General features: G+C 36.1%; 3 protein-coding genes and 2 long non-coding RNA genes across 6 annotated transcripts; 3 read left to right on the plus strand and 2 right to left on the minus strand.

Annotated features, from left to right (window-relative positions):
* LOC148270522 (uncharacterized) lies at window positions 1-2,283 on the plus strand. Its single transcript, XR_015813892.1, has 2 exons — window positions 1-195; window positions 1,604-2,283. It is a non-coding gene; the product is annotated as an uncharacterized LOC148270522 (long non-coding RNA).
* On the plus strand, window positions 203-1,387 carry LOC148270523 (uncharacterized). The gene is made up of 2 exons (XR_015813891.1): window positions 203-1,057; window positions 1,161-1,387. It is a non-coding gene; the product is annotated as an uncharacterized LOC148270523 (long non-coding RNA).
* Window positions 2,284-3,837: 1,554 nt separating the features above from the next.
* Window positions 3,838-5,783, minus strand: CYP83B1 (cytochrome P450, family 83, subfamily B, polypeptide 1). The gene is made up of 2 exons (XM_022047103.2): window positions 4,805-5,783; window positions 3,838-4,703 (listed from the first exon to the last, which is right to left on the minus strand). The coding sequence occupies exons 1-2, from the start codon at window positions 5,681-5,683 to the stop codon at window positions 4,092-4,094; spliced, it is 1,491 nt and encodes a 496-aa protein (XP_021902795.2). The 5' UTR covers window positions 5,684-5,783; the 3' UTR covers window positions 3,838-4,091.
* A 1,342-nt stretch (window positions 5,784-7,125) lies between these two features.
* Window positions 7,126-13,865, plus strand: LOC110818140 (uncharacterized). Of its 2 annotated transcripts, none has more exons than XM_022046900.2 (12): window positions 7,126-7,621; window positions 7,902-8,121; window positions 8,239-8,439; window positions 9,070-9,140; window positions 9,336-9,498; window positions 9,854-10,447; window positions 10,706-11,086; window positions 11,176-11,251; window positions 11,322-11,385; window positions 13,019-13,154; window positions 13,352-13,465; window positions 13,545-13,865. In XM_022046900.2, the coding sequence occupies exons 1-12, from the start codon at window positions 7,512-7,514 to the stop codon at window positions 13,608-13,610; spliced, it is 2,196 nt and encodes a 731-aa protein (XP_021902592.1). In that variant the 5' UTR covers window positions 7,126-7,511; the 3' UTR covers window positions 13,611-13,865. The 2 variants fall into 2 exon arrangements, with proteins under 2 accessions (XP_021902592.1, XP_088065442.1); XM_088209316.1 differs by having other exon boundaries at window positions 7,556-7,680.
* Window positions 13,866-14,128: 263 nt separating this feature from the next.
* On the minus strand, window positions 14,129-22,353 carry LOC110818109 (Pseudouridine synthase family protein). Its single transcript, XM_088209323.1, has 15 exons — window positions 21,899-22,353; window positions 21,289-21,620; window positions 20,915-21,035; window positions 20,572-20,683; window positions 18,823-18,983; window positions 18,458-18,529; window positions 17,693-17,761; window positions 17,528-17,608; window positions 17,332-17,451; window positions 16,213-16,287; window positions 16,024-16,104; window positions 15,275-15,348; window positions 15,112-15,172; window positions 14,745-14,800; window positions 14,129-14,556 (listed from the first exon to the last, which is right to left on the minus strand). The coding sequence occupies exons 1-15, from the start codon at window positions 22,067-22,069 to the stop codon at window positions 14,472-14,474; spliced, it is 1,671 nt and encodes a 556-aa protein (XP_088065449.1). The 5' UTR covers window positions 22,070-22,353; the 3' UTR covers window positions 14,129-14,471.
* Window positions 22,354-22,513: the final 160 nt, after the last annotated feature.

Genomic DNA, 22,513 nt, shown 5'->3' on the forward strand with positions numbered 1-22,513 from the left:
CCCACTGCAAGCAAGCAGTAACTTACTCCTCCTTCCGAACAGGTAAAGTGAGTTAGTGACAAAGATACAAAACATAGGTTGGAAGAGAAAGAAACCTTATTACCCCACTTACACCATTTTTATGGTGCAGGTGAAGTGGGTTTGAACATGGACGGGGCAGCAATACCCACTTTCCAGTTGATCCAAAAAGAAGAGGTAATCCGAGGTCTCTTTTTTGACTTTTTCCCTATTTGAGTGTGGTGTTTATTTCATGAATCAACGGTCTAGATTAGATGATGAGATATATAGCCCCATGCTTCCCACGAGATATATGTAACGGTAGGCATTAACAAAAAGAAGGGAAACAAGAAAAAAAAAAAAAAAGGGGTGGAAGGCAAAAGACTAGTTAATAGGTATATGTCCTTCAACTGATATTGATATTAGTTTTGTCATTATTGGGTCCCTAAACAAGATTAGATTACCCAAATCCTTTCTGTTGGGTTTAAGACAGAAGAGATTGAAAAAGGATAAATAGGATAGAGGTGCATCAGATAAGATAGCAAGGCAAGAAAAGACTGGAGACTGGAGACTGGAGACTGGAGACTGGAGGGTGGAGGGAAGAAGAAAGAATAATAAGCATGATGATCTTTCTGATACAGAGAATGAACCATCCAATCCTATCTACTTAATAATTTTATGTCTTTTCTTGTTTTCTTTTTACCCATATCTCTTAATTAATTACGCATACCCACCACTATCTCTCTCTTATTTACTCCCCCTTGGCCTCTTAAATACAACCCATCTGCCCCCTTCCTCTAACATGTCCTCTCGTCTCTGCTCTTCAAATGGTGAATCCAAGCTTTCATGTGGGTTTAGCAAAGGCTTTCTTACAGAGTTTATTGGCATTCTGTCCACCTCCACTGCGCATCGACCAATTCAAAAAAAAAAAAAAAAAAAAAAAAAAGGTACAAGGAAAGGAGGTGGGCATACTGTCAACAGAGCTCTGTTAGCTTTTCTTTGTAAAACCCTCATGATATTTTCACATCTTTCAGCTTTTCTCTCTCTGCTAAACATCAAGGTAAACAGATCAGCATGCATACTAACCCATCATTACCTTCGACCCTCTCCTCTTTATTTCTTTTCTTCTTGTTAATCTATGTTATTTTTTCCTTTGATGAAAGATCCTGCGGTGGGCAACTCCTACTTGGAAACCCTTGAGATCACGTATTGCCAATCCATTTACTGTGCTTTCTTCTTTCCATCTGTAGTTTTCGGGTTATCTTGATAAATATCCCTTCTAGCAACTCTCGCATATATTCTACATCTCGATCTGCTGATTAATTAGTTTTACAATGTTTTTGTTATTTATCTTACAGATCTTATAAACAACTTCTACTTGGAAACCCTAGTTCCTCTTTTTCTCTTTAGATTCTTTATATATACATCTTGATATGCTTTCATCACCCTTTCATCTACTTGCATACATATGGATGATGTGTGGGGATATTGATCTCTAGGGTTTTGTTGTTTATAAATTATATTCTTCGAGATCACAGCGAGGATGGAAGATTTTTTTTTTTTAAAAAAAATAACTGGGTCGGTCAGTTATATTTGCATCGTGCAGGTGTAGAAAACCCAGAAAGAGATGCAGAAACAGAAGAAAGGGATAAATTTTTTTTTTTTTTTCTTTCTTTCTGAGAGTCCATGAGACCAAAATGATGATGACTCCATTGAAATTCAAAGATGTTGCTGTGCGTAATAATCATATTTGATTGATCATCACATCACAGAATCAAAAGGCGTGGATTTTTTGTGCTCATGCATGTCTGCCACCATTTTGCGTTATGTAAAAAATAAGTTGGAAGAAGTAAAAATTAATTCAAAAAAGAAAATTGTAGGGGGTGGGCAGCAGGTCCTTTAATTTTTAAGGGCAGGGCAGCCCTAGCGTCCGTTTCTACACCCTCCCAAAGGACCCCCCCCCCCTTATACGTAGCCTCATGATTGAAAACACTGACAATCGCCATTAATTAATCCTACAAACTCTCGTCCTTTCTAATCTCGACGGTGAACTTAACCGTCCACTAATATCAACTCACTCGACAACCCCATTGGAGCGTGCTCTCCACGAACCCTGATGCCGCGTCAAACTTGTTAGCTCTCATTTTAAACCGGTGGGTCCAGTTCCCTTAACACAGTTAACGCTTCGTTACTTTCCAGTTTTTGGGGGGAGGTTTAGTTTTAATCTTCGTGATTGTTTGTTTTGTTTCAAACAGGAAATATGAATATTCGATACGGTTTTAATTACCATAATTACTCGAACTAATCCTAATTACGATTTTTAACTTACTTAACATGTCAATAGTCCAAAGTTCGTTGCCGTGTTATGATACGATACAATTAAATTTTATAAAATTGTATAAGATTAATCAGTTCAAAATTAAGATTAAAAATTTTAAAAATAGACTTAAGAAATTACCAAGAACAAATCTAAACTGATAATTAAGAACAAATCAGTAGTAAGGAAATTGCAATTTACTACGTTATTATTACAGCATGGGTGTTTGGAGACATTTCTTCTGTTCAAATTGGGCTTCCATTGGGATTGCGTGCACAGTTCAATAACCAAAAATTATTTACAGATAGAATGTGATTTTTTTTTTACCAAAGTGTAAGAATAAAATTCGAATTTGAATTATCAAACTATGTAATAAGAACATTATATCTTATTATATATATATATATTATTTTGTTTAACTATAGTTTACTATATAGTAGTCTCTGTTCTCATCCAGCCATAAAAAAATTACCTGCGAAAACTAAAATTTCTCTTGAAGGATAATGTTAAGGGGGTTGTCTTATTAGTCACGTTTTTTTTGTCATTAAGCTAATCTAATCTAATCTCCTCGCTGATTGCACCAAACTTTTTTCAATTGAATTTTTAAAAGAAATTTAAATTAAATTAAATTAGATTCTAATTTTATAAAATAAAATACTAATGAACGAATGCAGTAATTGTGAACGAAATTAAGTGATAAATAGTAAAAGTTGTTGATTTTCTTATGTGACTCTCTGTTGTTGGACTTTGTGGGTATCTTGATATTTTATAATCTTGGTGTTGTTACAAGGTGACTTTGCCGATAATTGCTGGAACTGACATTTTAAATATGAATTCGTATACTACGAAGAGAGACAAGGAAGAAGGAACAAGGAGGGTTTCATTGTTTGAAACAAGGAAAAAAATGAGAGGAGGAGAAGAGGGTTGGCAGCAGAGACAAGGAGAAAAGCAAAGAAGATCAAAGGAAGGAACGTGGAAGAAGAAGCAGTAGCCACCGAGGATTGTTGGGTTTGATACCATTTGTCAGGGTCCTATCCTGATTTTAAAGAAGAAGAAGAAGAAGAAAAAATGTTGCAGAAACAGAAAAATATAGAAGGAGATGAGAACAGAATTAGGTTTTAGGAGGAAGAAAGAGTAGGAAGAGATGAAGAGAAAAGAAGAATTGTTGTAGGGAGAAATTTCAAGTTTCATCCAATTTTTTCTGGTTACAAAATTCATTGCATCAGCACCTTTTAGGTAAGAAAAAATAATTAATTGAACTAATCCCTAATTAATCAAAACAATTTAATAGATTAAGGGCTTATTTACGCTTTTAGCGCATATATATCTATATATATATACATATATAGTGTTGTGTGTGTGTGTTTGTCAACAAATGAATCAAGTTAATCTCATCCAATTTTTCTAATACACACATCGATAAAAGCATGATATGAGTGAGGAACAACTTGTTTAGTATGCCAAAAAATTCCAAGAAGTAATTTAATCTTATTGAATACTGCAACTAGAGAAAGAGAGAGCAATTAGTGCTTAAAGAAAAACATTTCAGTTTACATACATTTCTACATTATGAAAGCAGATCAAATCAAGCAAGAAACTGGGTTCAAAGCCATGAATCCATACATGTAGGTCTTTTTTTCTTTTTCTTTTTTTACTTTCAGAGGAAACTGTAGGGTTTCCTCCACTAAAAAGATGAGTGTTATATATGTAAATATATAACACGAAACACTTATTTTCTTGAATTAAGTACAGGTCGCGACGTTCTACCATACATATATCATATGTGCTTCTTAGGCAAAAGCAAGAGATGATCCTTCTTGTGCATGGCTAAGCCGGTCATAACATCCATTTTAATCTCCTCTGCTTTAACCCCGGGAGGCAATTCCCAATCAAACTTGTAAAGCAAATTTGCGAAAGGAAGCTCCAGCATGGCAACTCCCAAGTGCATGCCCGGACACATTCTTCGTCCGGACCCAAATGGTATTAGCTCGAAGTCTTGACCTTTATAGTCAACGGGCTTGTCTATGTACCTCTCTGGTCGAAACTCTTCTGGGTTCTGCCCCCAAGCTTCACGGTCCCTGGCGATTGCCCACGCATTCACTTGAAGTATCGTTTTGGCCGGTATGTCATAGCCTCCGATCTTGCAGTCCTCTAGTGCTTCCCGATGTAGTAGCAAAGGGATCACCGGTTCCAATCTCAACGCTTCTTTTACTACAGCTTTCATGTATGTTAGATTTGGAACGTCATCTTCAGTCACATACCCTCTATCCCCAACTAACGATCTCACTTCTTCTTGAACTTTCTTCAGGGCTTCCGGATTCTTCATTAGGTAGGTCATCGCCCAGACCACTGCAGCTGCCGCGGTGTCCGTTCCAGCAATAACTACGTCCTGCAAATTAATGGTATATATACTTGAGACGTCATATGGTCTGGCCAGCTATCTTGATTTTGAACTCGAAGTGCTGGTTTTATATATATAAAGGTACATACCATGATGAGTGCCTTGACGTTTTGATGAGTGAACTCGACTGATGAAAATGGTTGATCCTTGCAAAACTGGAGTAAAAGGTCAATAAGGCACTCCTTCTCGGGTTTGGGCATGTTTGGGTCGAGTCGCTCGTTGATGATTCCTTGCAAGAAGATATCAAGTGCTTTGGCAGCTTTGTTAAGGCGAGAGCGGAGTCCGGTAAAATGATCAAGCCAACCCAAATAAGGAAAGTAATCAGTGAAAAAGAAAACTCCCAACATGGCTTGTGTCTCGTACAACAACTCGATAAACCTTCTCATTTCTTCTCCATACTCGGCGTATCTTTTACCAAAAGCCGTCCTGCAAACCACAGCGTTAGTAAACGACAACATCATTTCGCTCAAGTCGATGATCTCAGCCTCGAGAGCAGCTTTGGTCATCTTGTCCATCATACGGGACACTTCATCAACTCTTACGGGACTAAAGCTTTGAACGGTTTTAGGGCTGAAGAGGTTGATCACATAGAGTTTCCTCATCTCCCTATAGTAAGGAGTGTATTGGCCAAAACCCAGATCCAAGCCCTTGTAAGACATCTTCTGCTGGCCGCAGAGGAGGGGCCTGTTACAAAAGTTTAGGTCTTGGGTTTTGAGCGCCTCCTTAGCCAGTTCGGCCGAGGACACCACCACCACTCGCTTTGAACCAATCTTGAATGACATGATCGGACCATAAATCTTGGAGAGCCTGTGCATGAAATGTTGAGGGTTGTGGCTTTCCATTTGGTGTAAGTTGCCAATAAAGGGAAGCCCCTTCGGGCCTGGAGGTAGACGAGGCGCATTTTTGTATTTTTGGAAGACAAGAACCAGTAAAAGAGGAAGTGCTGCTAGCAAGATCACCCAATCCATACTCTTAGTAATCGGTGATTACAGTGTCTAGCTTCTTCATATGCCAGTGACATGCATAGGTGGTGTCAGTATATATATATATATATATATATACACACAAAACCAAACGACACGCACACACACACACACACAAATATACACATTATTTTAAACAATCCATAAGCTCAACTACCACGGGAAAAGAAAAAGAAAGTTATTTGTCTTTTCCCTCCGAGGCCCAAAAACTAAAGACAATTAGAAAACGTGCTACTTGGCAGGTGAAGGCCGTTCAAGTGCCGAGGGGCTTGTTGAAGGCCGTATATTCGCTTAGAGATTGATACATAACAGCAGTCAATATATTATTAATTCTATTTTTTAAATTAAAAATATTATATTTATTAATATACGTCATTAATTAAGATATTGATTTATTCACCACTTTTTATTTTTAATATCTTATATATATATATATATATATATATATTTAAAATGTTTCAATTCTTGAGGAAATTAAGGTAAATATATATATATTCTGATACATACCCGGGGTGGTAAAAAGGACACTGAAAGACCCTCAATAATTTATTGTCCAACTACAAAACGTGTGTATTTTGGTAGGTGAGAGGTCTGTAAAACCATGCATGTTTGTATTTTTATGGGAAATTGTGGTGCTACAAATAACTTCTCATTTTTTTTATGGTACCATTTCATTTCACTCATACATACAAAACTGTTATGTATTATTTACTCTGTATCCAGGGAATCTCTATGGTATATATATATCGAAACGTATGAACAGTAAGAAGTAACAATTTTTCTGTCTTCTCTTTTTGGAAATGCACTGCCTTTGGGCTGGGAATTTCTCGTTTGGGTTTTAAAGATTTTAAGAGTTGGATTGGGCTTAAATGGGTTTGGTTTAGAATGGGTTTGAGGTTTGGGGTTTGCAGATTGAATAAATAAAACTGGTTTCATGGTTCTCTCTCTCTCTCCATCTCTCTGTATGGGTATGTACATATATATATATATATATATTGAGCTTTGGGCTTTTGCAGTTCTTGTCTGTGTATATGTATATGCATAGACCTGTAAAAACAAGTACTCGTTTGGACACACAACAGGCCTCTCTTGAACCAAAAGACTAATGACCTTGTATACTAGAGAACACGACTAACTGGCCATTCATTTGTTCTTACGCAGACGGCTGTTCGCGAATCGATTCAAACTATAAATATTTAAATTAATTTTGATTTCCTCAGTCCAGATATTTAAATGTTTTAAATTTTTTTAATTTTTAAGTAGTAATTTAAGTCTTAATATATTTATTTGGACAGTCAAATTTAAAAAAAAAAAGTGAATTTCTTAATTATTAAGTTTTAGAAAATGAAAAACCCAATACAGAATTAAGCATATATAATTTTCTTTTAAAGATTTTAAACGTACAAATGAAGGCAGAGATATTTGGAGATTACAAGGTGGTATGGTCCTAAAATCTTGGATGGCGACTGACTTTGAAAAGTCCGTATTCCATGCACATATGGCGACATTGTTAGACCCGAAATGGCGACACTCTGTCGCCACAACACGGCGTAACCCGCACCCGACAGTGCCCTGCTCGCCCAAAACACCCACCTCAAACGGCTAACCATGTCCTCATTCGCTCGCCGTTCTTTCACATTCATTACTACGTCGACTAAAATTTATCCCCGCTTTACGCGACCCGCTCCAAGTCTTTTCCAGATTAAACCCCTCTCCTCTTCTTCCTCCCGAACGGACCTACCACCTCGACAACAAGGCCTCCAAAACCAAATCTTCTGCCTCTTTTCTCTCTTTCTCCTCGGTATCTTCGCCGATGGGCTCTCTCTCTTCTCCCGACCTCCATCTTCAATATCCAATTGCTCGCAGAGATGAGTCCGTCGTTGATGATTATCATGGCGTCAAGGTTGCTGATCCTTATAGATGGTATTTGAATTTGACTTCCCGGACTCTCATTGACCACTTTCTCTTTGGTCCGCGCGAATGTATTTTCCTTGTTCCGATCAAACCCATTCTTTTGGTTTTTCTCAATTGTGAGAGGATTAATAGCCGAAGCCCGAGTTATCCAATCCATTAGTTTAAATGCAAAATTGAAGTTTGCGTTTTCTGTTGACAAATGGTTTTGATTTCTCCGACGAATATTTGTTTCCGAGGAATAGAATCCCTGTTTGTTGATTTTTTTTCCTCTCCATGTCTGTATGTTTAGGCTCGAAGATCCTGATGCTGAAGAAGTAAAAGACTTCGTACAGAAGCAGGTGAACTTGACCGAGTCGGTGCTTAAAAAGTGCGATGTAAGGGACAAGCTCCGCGAGAAGATTACAAAGGTTTTTGATCATCCACGCTATGATACACCCTTCCTGCGAGGCAGCAAGTATTTTTACTTTTACAATACTGGACTACAAGCCCAAAATGTCCTTTATGTGCAGGTATTGGGAAGAGTTATACGCCTCACAAATTCGCCTATTAAAAGGGTTTTGATGTTCTATTTTTCTTTTTCTTTTTGGTCTTTCTCCTAATTTTCTTTTAACAACTAATGGATTCAGGATAGCTTAGATGCTGAACCGGAGGTTTTGCTTGATCCAAATGCACTCAGTGATGATGGAACAGTCTCCTTGAACACCTTGGCAGTTAGCAAGGATGCGAAGCACTTGGCGTACGGGCTTAGTTCAAGTGGCAGTGATTGGGTGACAATCAAGGTTATGCGGGTCGAGGATAAGAGAGTGGAGGCTGATACCTTATCATGGGTGAGTACTTTATGTCGGTGTCATGGGTGATATTAAGGAAAAAGTAAAGAGAGCATTTTTAACAAACGGCAATTGTTGATCCAATAACAACCAACTAATAAAAAATGGCAGAATTGTAAACGTAAGATCATGAAAGATTTGGAATTACGAAACGAAACAATCATGAGTCTCAAGAAGTGTGGTATTGTACTACTTAATATACGAAATCTATGGCACCAAAATTATGTTTATCTTTGATCATGGCTTCCGTAGTATATTCTTTTCCTTTCTATGGGTTTTCTGATGTATTTTTATATTTTTCCCTTTACATACGAGGGAGATAAAAGTCATTCCAGGCAAGTCTCAAGAGAGTCATTCTCGAGCTTCTGATTTTTATATCGTTAACTATGTGGTGCTAGTCATCTTTTCGTCAGTAAAAATTTCTTTTTGAAAATTAAGGTTCTAACCAAAAGCTATTTTGGCGTAGTTGGGGAGAAACAAAAGAACAAAAGAGATGGTCTTTTAAATCTTCGGTTGCTTCACTTAACGCAGTCAACGCTCACCGTGCAGTGTTCATTCATCTTATCTTCTTCCCATAACACATCCTTACCGTGACCAAACCCTGATATTTTTGCATTTACCATGTAACAGGTGAAGTTTTCGAGTATAAGCTGGACCAATGATAGCAAGGGCTTTTTCTATAGCCGCTATCCAGCTCCCACGTAAGTTATTGTTATCTGTTTTAAATTCAATTTAACTTGCATATGGGTTTGGAAAGCGTGTTTGAGTGCGTAGAGCAAAAACTTTCGGAATAACTTAAAATCCTGGTAGTTTGGCATGATGAATTGGTTGACCGTGCTTTAACTTGTTTTGTTCTTCTTTTTACCATAGTTCTGACTGTATTCTGTTTTCTATAGCGAGGGAGAAGAATTAGATGCTGGAACAGAGACTAATTCTAACCTTTATAACGAGTTGTACTACCATTTCGTGGGTACTGACCAATCTGAAGATATTTTATGCTGGAAGGATCCTGAAAATCCCAAATATAAGTTTGGGGCCAGTGTTACAGAAGATGGAAAGGTAAATTTTTGTCTGATTAACCTTCACTGCATGATTAGGATAGAGTAGTGTATTGTTTTTATTGTTGTATTGGTGCAGCAGTACTTCTATTTCTATTGTCATCTTGCTTTTTTGTACTTAATTGACATCTTTGTTTAAAGCTCATTTTATCCTTGGGCAAATCATTGCGATATTAATTTTATGCTAGTGTTCGGAAGTTGTTTTGCTTGACTTATAATTTAGCATGTATGGTAGTACTACTAAGATTTTTGTTACTGTCTAAAATTTTTCCTTTAAAATAGTCTATACATTAGCATATATTATAAACTTGGACCGCATAGAATGATAACTCCATTTTGCAAATGTTTCTATGCAGTACCTACTCTTGTATATTGATGAGAGCTGTGACCCGATCAATAAAGTCTACTACTGTGACATGTCCTCCCTTCCCAATGGTTTTGAAGGGTTCAGGGAAAACAATAGCCTTCTCCCATTTGTTAAGCTAATTGATGGATTTGATGCATACTATCAAGCTGTTGCAAATGATGGCACTTTGTTCACTTTCCTGACTAACAAAGATGCTCCAAAATATAAATTAGTTCGAGTTGATCTCAATGAACCAACTAATTGGGCTGATGTCGTCCCAGAAGCTGAAAAAGATGTTCTTCAATCAGCTTTTGCAGTCAATGGTAATCAAATTATTATGAGTTACTTGAGCGATGTGAAGTATGTTGTGCAGATAAGGGACTTGGAAACAGGTTCCTTCCTACACCAGTTGCCCATTGATATTGGTACAGTGTATGGAATTTCTGCACGGCGTGAGGACAATATGTTTTTTCTTGGTTTTACCAACTTCCTTACTCCTGGCGTGATATATCAATGCAACTTAGCAAGTGAGGTTCCAGAAATGAAGATATTTCGTGAAACTGTTGTGCCTGGATTTGACCGCTCAGGGTTCCATGTCAATCAGGTTGTTATTTCTCATTTCGCATTTTTTTTGAAATTAACTATCTGATAGTTATTAGGTATCTAGTAGAAACTTAAGTAGTTCTTTTGATCAGTAATCCCTAAAGAAGTATTCTGCTTTATCTTGTGGATTTCGTCCAAAAGTGTTTTCTTGAAATCTAGTGACTCAACTGTAGCCGCCCCCAGAAAATTGTTGGAGACTAGCTCTCTCCATTTATTCTTTCCCGTCTTTGACATTTGACATGGGCCTCTTCAATTCCAGGTTTTTATTCCCAGTAAGGATGGCACTAAGATACCGATTTTTATTGTGGCTGAAAAGGATATCAAGTTAGATGGATCGCGCCCATGTTTGCTCTATGGGTATGGTGGATTCAGCATTAGTATAACACCATCATTCAGTGTCAGTCGAATTCTGCTCTGTAGGCATCTAGGTGCTGTTTTCTGCATTGCAAATATTCGTGGAGGTGGAGAGTATGGAGAGGAATGGCATAAAGCAGGCTCACTTTCAAAAAAGCAGAACTGCTTTGATGACTTCATTTCTGCTGCTGAATTCCTTGTATCTTCAGGTTATACCCAACCTAGTAAGTTGTGCATTGAAGGAGGAAGTAATGGTGGGCTTCTTGTTGGAGCTTGCATAAATCAGGTTCACTTGTCATTTTACTTTATTTGAATACCTTGTTATCATTATTATATTCAAATTATAAATTTGTTAAAAGATTTCATTTTGTGCAGAGACCTGATCTCTTTGGTTGTGCTCTGGCTCATGTTGGTGTTATGGACATGCTTCGATTTCACAAGTTCACCATAGGTTAGTGGATATCCTTTGACTTGCCTTTTCAGCATCTTGATTTCAGATATTCATTCAATACATTTTCTAGGTCATGCATGGACTTCTGATTACGGTTGTTCTGACAAGGAGGAAGAGTTTCATTGGCTTATCAAGTGAGTAAAGTTTTTCCATTTTTAAAATTTCAGTGCCAACTTTCAGTGTGAAATGGAAAATTCTTAATTATCTGTGGATTTTCTGGAGTTACATTTACTAGTATATAATGTTGAGGGGAGGAGCTAAAATTTGTTTTTTCGTCTCCCTTTCCTCTTGACAATTTTTTGGAGTCTTTCTTTTTATAATAAATTCTTTAAATTGTGTACAATAAAATATGAACAAAAAAAACATTTAATCCCAAGTCATTTTCATGTATAATTCCAGTCCTACCTTTTCAAGTGGAAATACAAATATATATATATATTTTGAAATTATATATATAAGTGGATTTATTATATTAACTAGATTTATTTTAATTGTTAATCAAATATAGAAATTATAACTAGATTATATATATCAAATGCCATTGACTTGCTAATAGAATATATTTAAACTAAACAGAGAGTTATAGGCTCAAAAACATGATTTGTCTTCAAAAAACTTACCTTTGAATTTTCAATGTTTGAAGTGATAATTTCTTGTCCGTGGTGGTTCTTTCAATGGAGGGTTAAATCAGATTCAACCTGTGTGGCAACTGATTTACTCTCAGCTGTAACTGCCCCAATAGAATCAGATGATTGTGATGTCTGCAACCATTTACACCATATGTTTGGAAACAAATAGATATCATAAAAAATGTTAAATTCATTTTCAAATCTTATTTTTGTGTCAGTCACTAGTCTGAATTAGAAATTTTATTTTGAAATGAATTTCGTAATAAATTGAGTAAGTTGATTTCAAATCTCCTTGGATTTAATGAAATTTGAAAATAAACTTGAAAGAGTTAGTAGAAAAAAGCTTAAAGTACGCTTCTGAACTCTTTTTTGTATTTTGTCAAATATAGCAATTCAATTGAATTCCTGACAATTTAAAATTTATGATCTAGTTCAAATTCATTTTTCATTCCTTTCAAAGCAAACCTAATGCTATGTATGAAACCAATCCAACGTTTTGGTAGAATTCATTGTAATTTCATGCTTGGTTCACTTGGAAATGCCCAAATTCTGTTATAAGATAATAAAGATTGATCTCATGTGAAGTTTTACATGGGTTTAATTTTTACTTTTTAAGAGGGATATTCACAATCTTCTATAATAGAAAATAAGTGTGCTTTTCTAATAAATTTTCTAAAGTTTTAGATTTGTGAGGGACATAGCTTTAGCGTATCTCTTTGCCACCTCCCGGTAGGGTATCTTTGGTGCCCGAGACACCAAAAGTCCATTTTTAATATCATATCTTAATTTAGTAGAACATTGTATCGTACGATAACATTGTGAAGTTCTTGGGAACTCACTACATAACACAGTACATGATTAACTGGTATTTCACCAGATGATGTTGCCTGATTATTATACAATGTTTCTGAATGGTAACATTTTACTGGATTACTGTCTTAAATACTGGAGGTGAAGTTATGGTGACTTGGACCCTCACCTCCTCTCCATAATTCTCCAAGAGGTTGGTGTTTTAAAACCTTGAGGAACCCGCCTACTAGGAAAAAGGGCCGGTTGGAGAAGTGTTAAGCACACGTCACCTTCATTGTTGTTTAAGCTTCTTAATGACATTCACTGTGCTTATTTTTTGCTTCTAAAGGTACTCTCCACTACATAATGTCAAGCGACCATGGGAACAGCATCCTGATCAGCCTTCCCAGTATCCATCTACCATGTTATTAACTGCAGATCATGATGATCGAGTTGTGCCATTGCACACACTAAAATTATTGGCGGTCAGTATTTGAAAAATTTTATTTGATTGAAAAAATTGGTTGTCGTACGTTATTTCTTTGACTGCTGCAAATATTCTTTTTTTTGGGTTATAGCCTGCAGTCTTGTTATATCTTACATTGGCAATTATTTATGGAATGACATACCTTGCATATACACCTTCGTTGTATTCTCTCATGCATTCTGTTCATCTTCACAGACAATGCAATATGTGTTATGCTCGAGCCTGGAAAATAATCCCCAGACCAATCCCATCATAGGTCGTATTGACTGCAAGTCCGGACATGGAGCAGGGCGTCCAACGCAGAAAATTGTAACATTTTATTTACAAGGCATTGGTGCGCTATTGTTATATTGGATACGATTTAATTACTTTTGCTGTTGCACTGCAGATTGATGAAGCTGCTGACAGATATGGCTTCATGGCCAGGGTGTTGGGTGTTTCTTGGATCGAGTAACTGGTGTCTCCTTTTTTTCATTTTGATCCAGAATACCTTAGGCTCGTGATTTGACGCTGGACCAGATCACATTGCAACTTTTAGTATTTTTTTTTTTCCCAGAATATTTGCTACTTATTTCTTCTCAAGGTTTTTGGACTGAACGTTAAAAGTCGTATTACTGTTTAACCTATATTTTATCGGCTGAAAGAGATGTACGTTATACTTATAGTGAAATATATGAAAATATTAATTGGAAGAATAAATTTATACTTATATTCCCGGACACACTTGTATATATCTGTTTCGTGTGAGCATTTAAGACGGCATACTTGGCTGTTCGGGAGATGTACAACACTTTGTTTATTACACCCAAGCGCTGACACACAGTAGGGGGGGCAATTGAAGCTCAAAGGTCATGAAGCGAGGACCGCGACCAGATAAAGTTTTAGTGGCATTTACAAGGATTCTGCATTCACTTTTAAGTGATATTCAATATGAAATAAACTCAGCAAAACTGCAAACGAATACAAAAGAAATTTTTGAAAAATAAAAAATATATTCTCTTGGTTTGAATAGTTTTTTTTTTCTTTCTTCCTAATAATTATTGCAGCACTTCTTTTAACTACAGTTGCACGACAATTAGGCACAAAGTAAGTTCGCGGGGGAACGATCGCTCGCTTTTTTTTCTTTTTCTCAAAATAACTGATTTGGGGTTTAGCTACGACACCCATGCGAAGGGAGAATGCATACAATAATTCTATTATTTTTTTTCCAAGAAGACCTTGCTGGAAGTCTCCTAATTTACCTTCAGAAAGTTTAAGACGGATTTGAAACCTCTTTTCACGATTAATCGAAGATCAAAAAGCACGCTGGATGCACTCATCTGGTCAGAAAGCAGTCCATTTTCACATCGGTAACATCCAGTCGCAGTATCTCTGCCCTGCATCCTAGAATTGATCCAATGCTGCAGCATAGAGAAAATTTTCATTAATTGAAGAGAAGCCAACAGATGAATGAAATATGGCTGCAATTAGATGTTATCCGGCGCTGTATACTTTTGCTACGGATAGAATCAGCAAGAGTACACGATAAAGGTAGCAAGCACAATTGTCTCATTTTGGAGGCCAGGTGAGAAATCAGCTTGTTTTGTACCTGGGATGAGTGCGCCCAAGATCTCCGTGAACAAATTCCTTGATATATGTTCCAGCCTGGATTTCAAATATCATCACTAGTGTTTGAGTTTCCATTTCTTATGAACTTCACAAACCAAACTTCCAAAGACTAAAAGCAGTAACTAGAAACGTCAAAGAAGGCAGTTTGTTTCTTCAGTTGAAAGCCAATTGTTAACCACATCAGTCTGTCAGTCTCACACATAACAAAATTTTCGGCATCACAATAAATGAGAAAACAGAACAAGATTAGTATGTTTTGCACCAACGGGGATTGCTGGTGTATTGCCCAGTGGATGACACAATATTTTCCATATAAATAGTATAGTACATGGGAGTAGAATAGTTACCTGAGTGCAGAGATGCAGGAGAAAATATTGGGAACTTCCTACAATTCTCTCAATTTTCATCCTTTAGAAAAAGGAAACAGAAACAGAGTAAGCCATTTTGAGCATTAACAAAAATCGTCAAGCTTGAATAACACAATGTTTATGCATAATTAAATGTTCCAACCAATGAATAAGTTTTTCACGCTCTAATGGACTTCGGCGATGAAGCACCCTTATCGGGGTCCTCTGCAAAATTTGCTGCATGAGAACAAAGGAATTAAACGAGAAAGCTTACTGACAGTGAAGAAAAAACATATCCAAAAGAAAATGGCTTGCAAACCCGAAACAATAAAAATTTTTAATGCTAAAGGCATGTGGTGCAAATCCCAGAAGATTCTACAGAATAAACAGAAGCTGACGGTGTTCCTGATGCCTTTGTCCTCCAAATATTACCTATCCTAGTGACCCACAAAAAATCTAGAATCAATTTCCTCTTTTCTTACGTTGCCTATAAGTCTTCCATACTAATGTTCCAACCACCAACTTCAATACACAAGTCTGCCTGGCCTAAATTATCAGTTTTTATTATGCCAGTCAATTTTTAGTCAGACAGGTGGACCTACCTATCACCCTGGTGTTATTTAACACTGGCTTGATGCTTTCCTTGTTCCCACAGTGCTTACAGAGGATTCCTAAAAGTGTGGTAAATATTTTACACTTTCTAGTAATTTTCGGATGAAAGATATATGTTCAGTTTCCAAGTACAAGATGAAAAATTTTCCCAAACATAGGCTTCCAAACAAATTTGGTTGTCTTTCACTTTTTTCCAAAAAAAATGATCAGCATAGCAGATTATCATGCAGGCTACACCACACATCCCAATGAAACGCAAAGGAGCTGAAAAACATTAGTGGTGAAACTTGAGCAACTCACCAAGTCTTTAAGAGATGATATTGACAGCAAGTCATTATCCTCAAGTGGACGAGAAATCCACACTAAAGCAGCATATTGCTTCTGCATGAAATGAGAAAATTTTCATAATAAGCCTATCTGTATATTGCGCCTGCATTCATTAAATCAAATACTAACAGGATCAACTTCAGATACAAATAAAACAAAAACCTGCTTCTCTGCTTCTCCCTCCCGCATCAGTGTCCAACCCTGACTACCTACAGATTCAAGACTTTTCACCCCAACCTACATGGAAAATGTGCTTAATTTAGTTTAATGAAATTATTCAAAGGCAGAAGCTGAGAATCGTACCACCACCAATATTTCAGCATATTTAGAGAGTGTTTGGCAGCAGCTGGAGCTTTTGTGGTGAATTTGAAAATATTACAGAAATAGTTGTTAAGTAAAAGCGCTTTAAACCAAAATTTATTAGATGTTTGGTAAAAGAAGTTGTTAATAGTACCGTCACCTTGAAAAAAGAAGCTGGATGTTTGGTTAAAATAATTGTTGATACTGAAATTACCAAAAAGAGTAGAAGAAGAAAATAAGCCAAAACAAAAGCTGCGCGTTCGATAGAATAATTGTAGATAATGAAATAACATAAAATATATTAAAAATTAATTTGAACTAATTATTTGTACAATAATATTAATATATATATATACGTAATAATATATATTATAAACTGTGATATATTCATATTAGAGTATGTATATTGTGATATATATAATACATATACACATATTTGGGTATATTATATATATACCTATAGATACCATTATTTGTGAGATATATATATATATATATCAACACATATTTGTATATATAACCATATGTATATATAACTTAAAAAAATTAAATTTGGATTATTATTTATACAATAATATTAGAACTTTTAATGATGGCTACGGAGGGCAGCAGAAGGCAGCGGCCTGCAGAGGGAGGTGGCAGCTGGCAGCAGCTCAGTGGCTGGCCAGTGGAGGCAGCCGGCCGGTGAGCTGTGGAGGGCGGCTAGTGGGCAGCTGAAGACAGCCGGCGGATGGCAATGGATGACGGATGGACAAAGTGAAAAAAAGGAGATTGTACAATTTTTTAAATCAGCTAAGGATAGTATTGGAAAGAAAATGTTGAAGTTAGAAGCAACTTCTAAAAAGTAATATTTTAAACTTCTGTGTTTAAACTTACTAAAAACAGTTTTAACTTTGACTTTGGCCAAAAGCACTTTTAATTTTACCTATTTGGTTACAAAGTGCTTTGAAATGCAAAAACTGCAGTCAGACAGGTACTTACTAATTTATGTTCCAAGTTATTTATCTTGGTTTCCATTTCCTTCACAACCACGTTAGACGGGATTCGACGGGGATTTTGTATCTCAACCAGAAAAGGCCTACCTGAACCCAACATCCGAACCTGGAAATAGCATGACATGTTATCAGAATATAATTCACCAAATTCAGATATCAATTAATGAAGGAGATCAGTATACATCGATGTCCTCTCTACCAGCAGCATGGAACTTGTAACTATCACCCTGACAGAAAGGAAGAATGCTGCCACCTATTATCTCCTGGATAAATACATAGAGAACTGTTAGTCCCAAATGTTCACTTAGCCATCTCTTCTGTCAATGATAATGATTAGCAATTAGTACCTCTACAGATGCTTCTCCCTTTCTTTCCTCGTCAATAATCCATCGCGTTTGACTTACATTTCTAGAGTACTACAAGGCAAGGGATATAAAAAAATGTGGGTTAAAAGATTTTTTGAGTGAAGCAGTGACTTGAAAGATTGCTTCAACATGTTTTAGCATCCTAAAAATCTTGTAAGAAGTTTGATCTCAAAAGAAAAAAATTGTTAACAAATCATATTGAAATTGTCATCTGTATAGTGATGATGGAAGGTTTACTCACTAATTTGTGCGTTTAAAAGCCACTACATGTTCACGACTCTGCATGTATTCCTTAATATTTCCTTGCCATTTTATCAGATCATATGTAATCCTAGAAGTTCCTCTATATTTGATATATGCTTCTGATGCAAAATAGAGGTTTAGGTTCCTAAAATAGATTATTGATTAGAATTCTTTTTAACATAAAATTATTGTAATATTCTGGACTAACATTTTTATAAATTTAACAACCTTTTGAATTTTATTATTTTAAATATTTAATTTTCCTACTCATATTAGGACTGGTATTTTTCCATTCAGTTCTATTTGCAAAAAGTTACTTGTAAATTATTATAGATACCTCTATAATTTCACTTTTGGATAGGTATGGACATCATGTGTAATATCTAAATTTTGACTCCAAATCTCTAAGCATCCAAATTAGTAACAATTTGTTCTATATCACATTTGTGTTCATATAATACTAGAGATTCTAAAATCTCTTCAATTTCGAAGACTAATCCTTACTTTTAGATATCTTCCACCAAAGTAGATAGGCATCCTGTAGCAAAGAAATACCAAGCGGCAAGGTTCCTTGACCTGAAAAAAGGTAGAAAAAATATATAAGAAGTACCCTGTTACGAAAAAGCCAAAAATATAAAAGAAAAATACTGCTACATCAAATACAAGAAGTATCAATCAAAGGGAACAGAAACATTTAGACCAATTAGGCAGAATATTCAGGAGGATGTTATAACACTTGAAGAATCCAACAATCTTGAATTGCAAAATTGTGTTTTGAAGTTTTAGTGCAACTCTAATTGATGTTAGATGAACAACTTGATAAAGACCTTTGAAATAAGGAAACCACAGTCCAAACAGTTAAAGTATACCTTCTCTAGAGGCAGTTTGAAGAACTCAGAACACTCGAGATCTTGCGAACCGTTAGAAGACGTTTGAATAAATTTATTTCCTTCACCACTAGGAAAGCCAGAACTATTAGTTCTAGAAATGACACCCTCATTATTGGTACTGTTTGTGCCATTTCCAGTATCTGCATCAACCCATTAAGCCAGATGAACATCAAAATTCAGCTAACTCTATTTTATCCTACAAACTACATTAGAAATACTCAAAAGCATTTGATTAAACTGTCTCAAGAAACCAAAAAAAAAAAAGCATTTGACTATAACTACTGGTAAGAAAGAAATTTTGTAAACGCCAGATTTCGCACCATCACTATCATGGCTCCCAATTCTCCACAACTCATCAATGAAAATGTTTACCATTATCTTAATTGGTACCCTACACTAACAAATATGTAATTACTCTCATTGACATATAATGAAAAGCAGGCAAGTAAAGAGGCAGCTGGCCGAGCTGGACTTAGCAAATTGGTCGTCATTGGAGGAGGTGGCAGGGAGACAGAGGTCTAGACAGTATGGATTCAGGAAAGTAACCGGAACACAAATTCTTCCATCAGATGGCACATTCCAAACAACCCCAACCCCAACCCCCCCCCAAAAAAAAAAAAGATTAGTGATCTGTGATGTAACGGACTATGATGTGGAGAATAGTATGAAATAGGCTGTTGGAGACTTGTACGCTAAAGTGGCATGATGAGATTGAGGATTGAAGACCAACCTAGATGGTATTGTGTTTGATTCCCTCGCACCATTTTTATATTTAATTTCTCCATTTATAAGCTTGAATCATCAAAGTGTTTTATTGAAGATTAATCTCAAATATTCTATCCTCTCTCTCTATCTCGATGTTCTTCTCTCTCTAAACTCTCGGTTTCTCTCTTTCTGGGGAGGATGGTTATTGAATTGAAATTCACATTGCAAATCAAAAACATAATCTTTTGAACGAGAAACATCATCGAGTTAAATTGGAAATTTGTAATATAACTCACTAATCAAAATATACTGTCATATATCATTATATATAAAAATATTTACAACTAAAATATTTCAGAAAATCCACAGTATAGTAGGCAACTAGCAATATTTGTTTCTGAAGAATATAATGTCGATACATAGTATAGTTCACAAATTAACATAATTTATTTTTCAAAATAACAAAAGAAAATTGCATACATCATCCTCAAAAATATAACCTGTAAGTAAATTAAAATAACTTACCAAAGTATTTTAGCAGATTTAATATCCATAAAATCGAGTAAACAATAGTGAATTGAATAGTTGAATTAACCATCGATTTTTAAAATTTGTCTACCATTCATAGTAGATTGTGCTTCATCCATAATCAAAATCGTTTTGTTACTGACTCGATTCTAACATATCAAGCTTGAGTCGTTGATTAAGATTCTAACAACAGTGAACAAATTTATATTGTGCAGTAATATAAATCTCTTTTTGTGAATAGTTCTTAATATTCATGATGGGCAACTATAAACACATAATAAAGCCCAGAGAACTACCATTCAAAACATTTAAAAAGAACAAACACACAACAGAAAATGGTTATGTGCTCCATTTGAAACAAAACTGAGAAAGAGGCAGGTCACACAGGATCTAACAGGAAAAAGTTTATTTTATTTGCTTTGAGAAGGAAAACAATAAAGTATTTTCATTAGGAAAGAAAGGTAATTACTGTCTTCATAAATAAACAATACATGCCTGTTTTTCTTCTCTTGCAACCTTGGTTCCTCTCAGCAGAATTCTCAATTGCATTTGAGGCCGTTGTGCAAGTCAAACGAATGCGAAAAGAGCCTAGACTTGATTTAACACCCTGCAATACTTCAATTTAATGATAGATTAAGCATCAGTCAACACAGTTCCTACTCTGCAGCCAAGCCACTTCAAGATAACCCAAGTCCCTATATATAGCCAATAATATGTTACAATTATGTGCAAACTAAGCTGATGTGACTAAAAGTCAGGACAGACCACCACAAGATATAAGGTAAAGGATTTCTACAACATCATAAGATATAAAGGTCAAAAGCATATTCTCCCTCACCAACAATGTTTCAAGGGAATCTGCAATCGCACAACGAAAAGCATCCTTTGCAGAAATGTATTCGGAGAGTGAACTCTCTTGGAACCAAAGTTCAGACTCATACTTCTTTTTCATGTGCAGCCTACAAAAGGTTTGGAAACAAAGAACAAATTTTAGCTAACATAATGCTGCAGGGAAAAACACCGAATGAAACTTGACAACTTCTTTAAACACGAATAGTTTCCACTTCTATCCAATGGCGGTACACAAGCTTCATACAACCCATCATTTTCTATACTAAAAAATGGGGAAAAACTGCAGTAAAGAATTTCAACAAACTCTGACCATTTTCTGTTTTCCACGCATCAATATGATCCAAGGAAATTAAAACTCACCGAACAATGCGTTCGTTTTCCAGGATTACTGGTGGTATTGAGACTTCAATAGAAAAGCTGTCAACCTGATGACCTTCTTGCTTTACCAATTCAGCAATCTTCGCAGCAAAATCATTGGCACTTTCCATCTTTACCAGCATTCCTTTGTCATCACAATATGTGAATTGCAATACACCCAAACAAAGGCTGCACAATGTAGACTCCATATACGTAAGACTAACTGAATCTTCCTTATCTCCAAGCATGCACCACAAAATTGATGACGAAACTGAAAAGAAACGAGGAATCCGCCTCTGGATTCCAAAGAGGCGAAAGACGCACCTCACACATACCTGCAAGAGAACGAAAAGTTATCACTCGACTAATTCCAGACTAATTAGCACCTGAAAGGAAAAAAAAAAAAAAAAAAAGAAGAAGATATCTAGGTGAAGTCAACACGTTTCCTATTCAATGACTTGACTAGACGATCAAACAGACCAGAAAGCGAAGCCATTCTTCGCAAAGAGTCTGAAACGGTTTCTATGGCGGACAAGAAGTTTTGATTAAATTTTAATAGCGAAGACAATGAACATTTTAGAAATGCAAAAGGTAAGTAGACAAGAAAACGAACCCCCATAAACAACAGGTCTTTGACGGCATTAGAGGGCAAGGACCGAACGGCGTCGTTGAGGAGGTTGGTCTCCAGGTCGCTAGGGCTGAGTTTGCAGTCCGTTGAGGGCGAGGTAGCGCGTACCACCTCCTGAGCATTGCTGACTTGCGTGACTTCCACCTCACCCGACATTCCAAAATAACTGTTATTAGATAAACAATGGCGGCACTCTCTCCGGAGGACTCTGTAGTTCAAAAGCAGATTGTTCTGTTAAGGAAGACGGGGAAAACAAACTGCAGGTATTAACCGTCCCACGAAAATACCGAATGCCCAGGGTCTTGGCTCGGAGATTTTTACATGAATCAGGGGTTCATTCAAAATGCACGTACTACGTACAGGGCCAAATTTGGGCTTACCAACCTGCCGTGTGGGCCTTAGCACCATGTTTATGGTGGAAAAGAGAGCCAGTAGATTTTGAAGTAAAAAAGAAAGGTAAGGTAAAATAAAGGTATAATTACTATTTTTTAATTATATATAGTGTTATGGAAAATAGAAAAGTAAACAAAATACGTTGTATTAGATAATTAAGAAAATATAATATTAAATACATTTTGGAACTTTCCTAACCCTAGTTCA

The sequence above is a fragment of the Carica papaya genome, chromosome 1 (genome assembly GCF_054855325.1).
Source record: "Carica papaya isolate Zhongbai chromosome 1, ASM5485532v1, whole genome shotgun sequence".
Classification (NCBI taxonomy): domain Eukaryota; kingdom Viridiplantae; phylum Streptophyta; class Magnoliopsida; order Brassicales; family Caricaceae; genus Carica; species Carica papaya.

Excerpts from the sequence above, each read along its gene's own strand:
- LOC110818109 (XM_088209323.1), bottom strand. The coding sequence starts at position 22,069 with ATGTCGGGTGAGGTGGAAGTCACGCAAGTCAGCAATGCTCAGGAGGTG. Across the intron at positions 17,762-18,457 it reads TTGGTGGAAGATATCTAAAA|TACTCTAGAAATGTAAGTCA; the intron begins GTAAGGATTAGT and ends CTTGCCTTGTAG. Across the intron at positions 17,609-17,692 it reads AGGGAGAAGCATCTGTAGAG|GAGATAATAGGTGGCAGCAT; the intron begins GTACTAATTGCT and ends GTATTTATCCAG.
- CYP83B1 (XM_022047103.2), bottom strand. The coding sequence starts at position 5,683 with ATGGATTGGGTGATCTTGCTAGCAGCACTTCCTCTTTTACTGGTTCTT. Across the intron at positions 4,704-4,804 it reads ACGTCAAGGCACTCATCATG|GACGTAGTTATTGCTGGAAC; the intron begins GTATGTACCTTT and ends ATTAATTTGCAG.
- LOC110818140 (XM_022046900.2), top strand. The coding sequence starts at position 7,512 with ATGGGCTCTCTCTCTTCTCCCGACCTCCATCTTCAATATCCAATTGCT. Across the intron at positions 8,122-8,238 it reads AAAATGTCCTTTATGTGCAG|GATAGCTTAGATGCTGAACC; the intron begins GTATTGGGAAGA and ends TAATGGATTCAG. Across the intron at positions 8,440-9,069 it reads AGGCTGATACCTTATCATGG|GTGAAGTTTTCGAGTATAAG; the intron begins GTGAGTACTTTA and ends ACCATGTAACAG.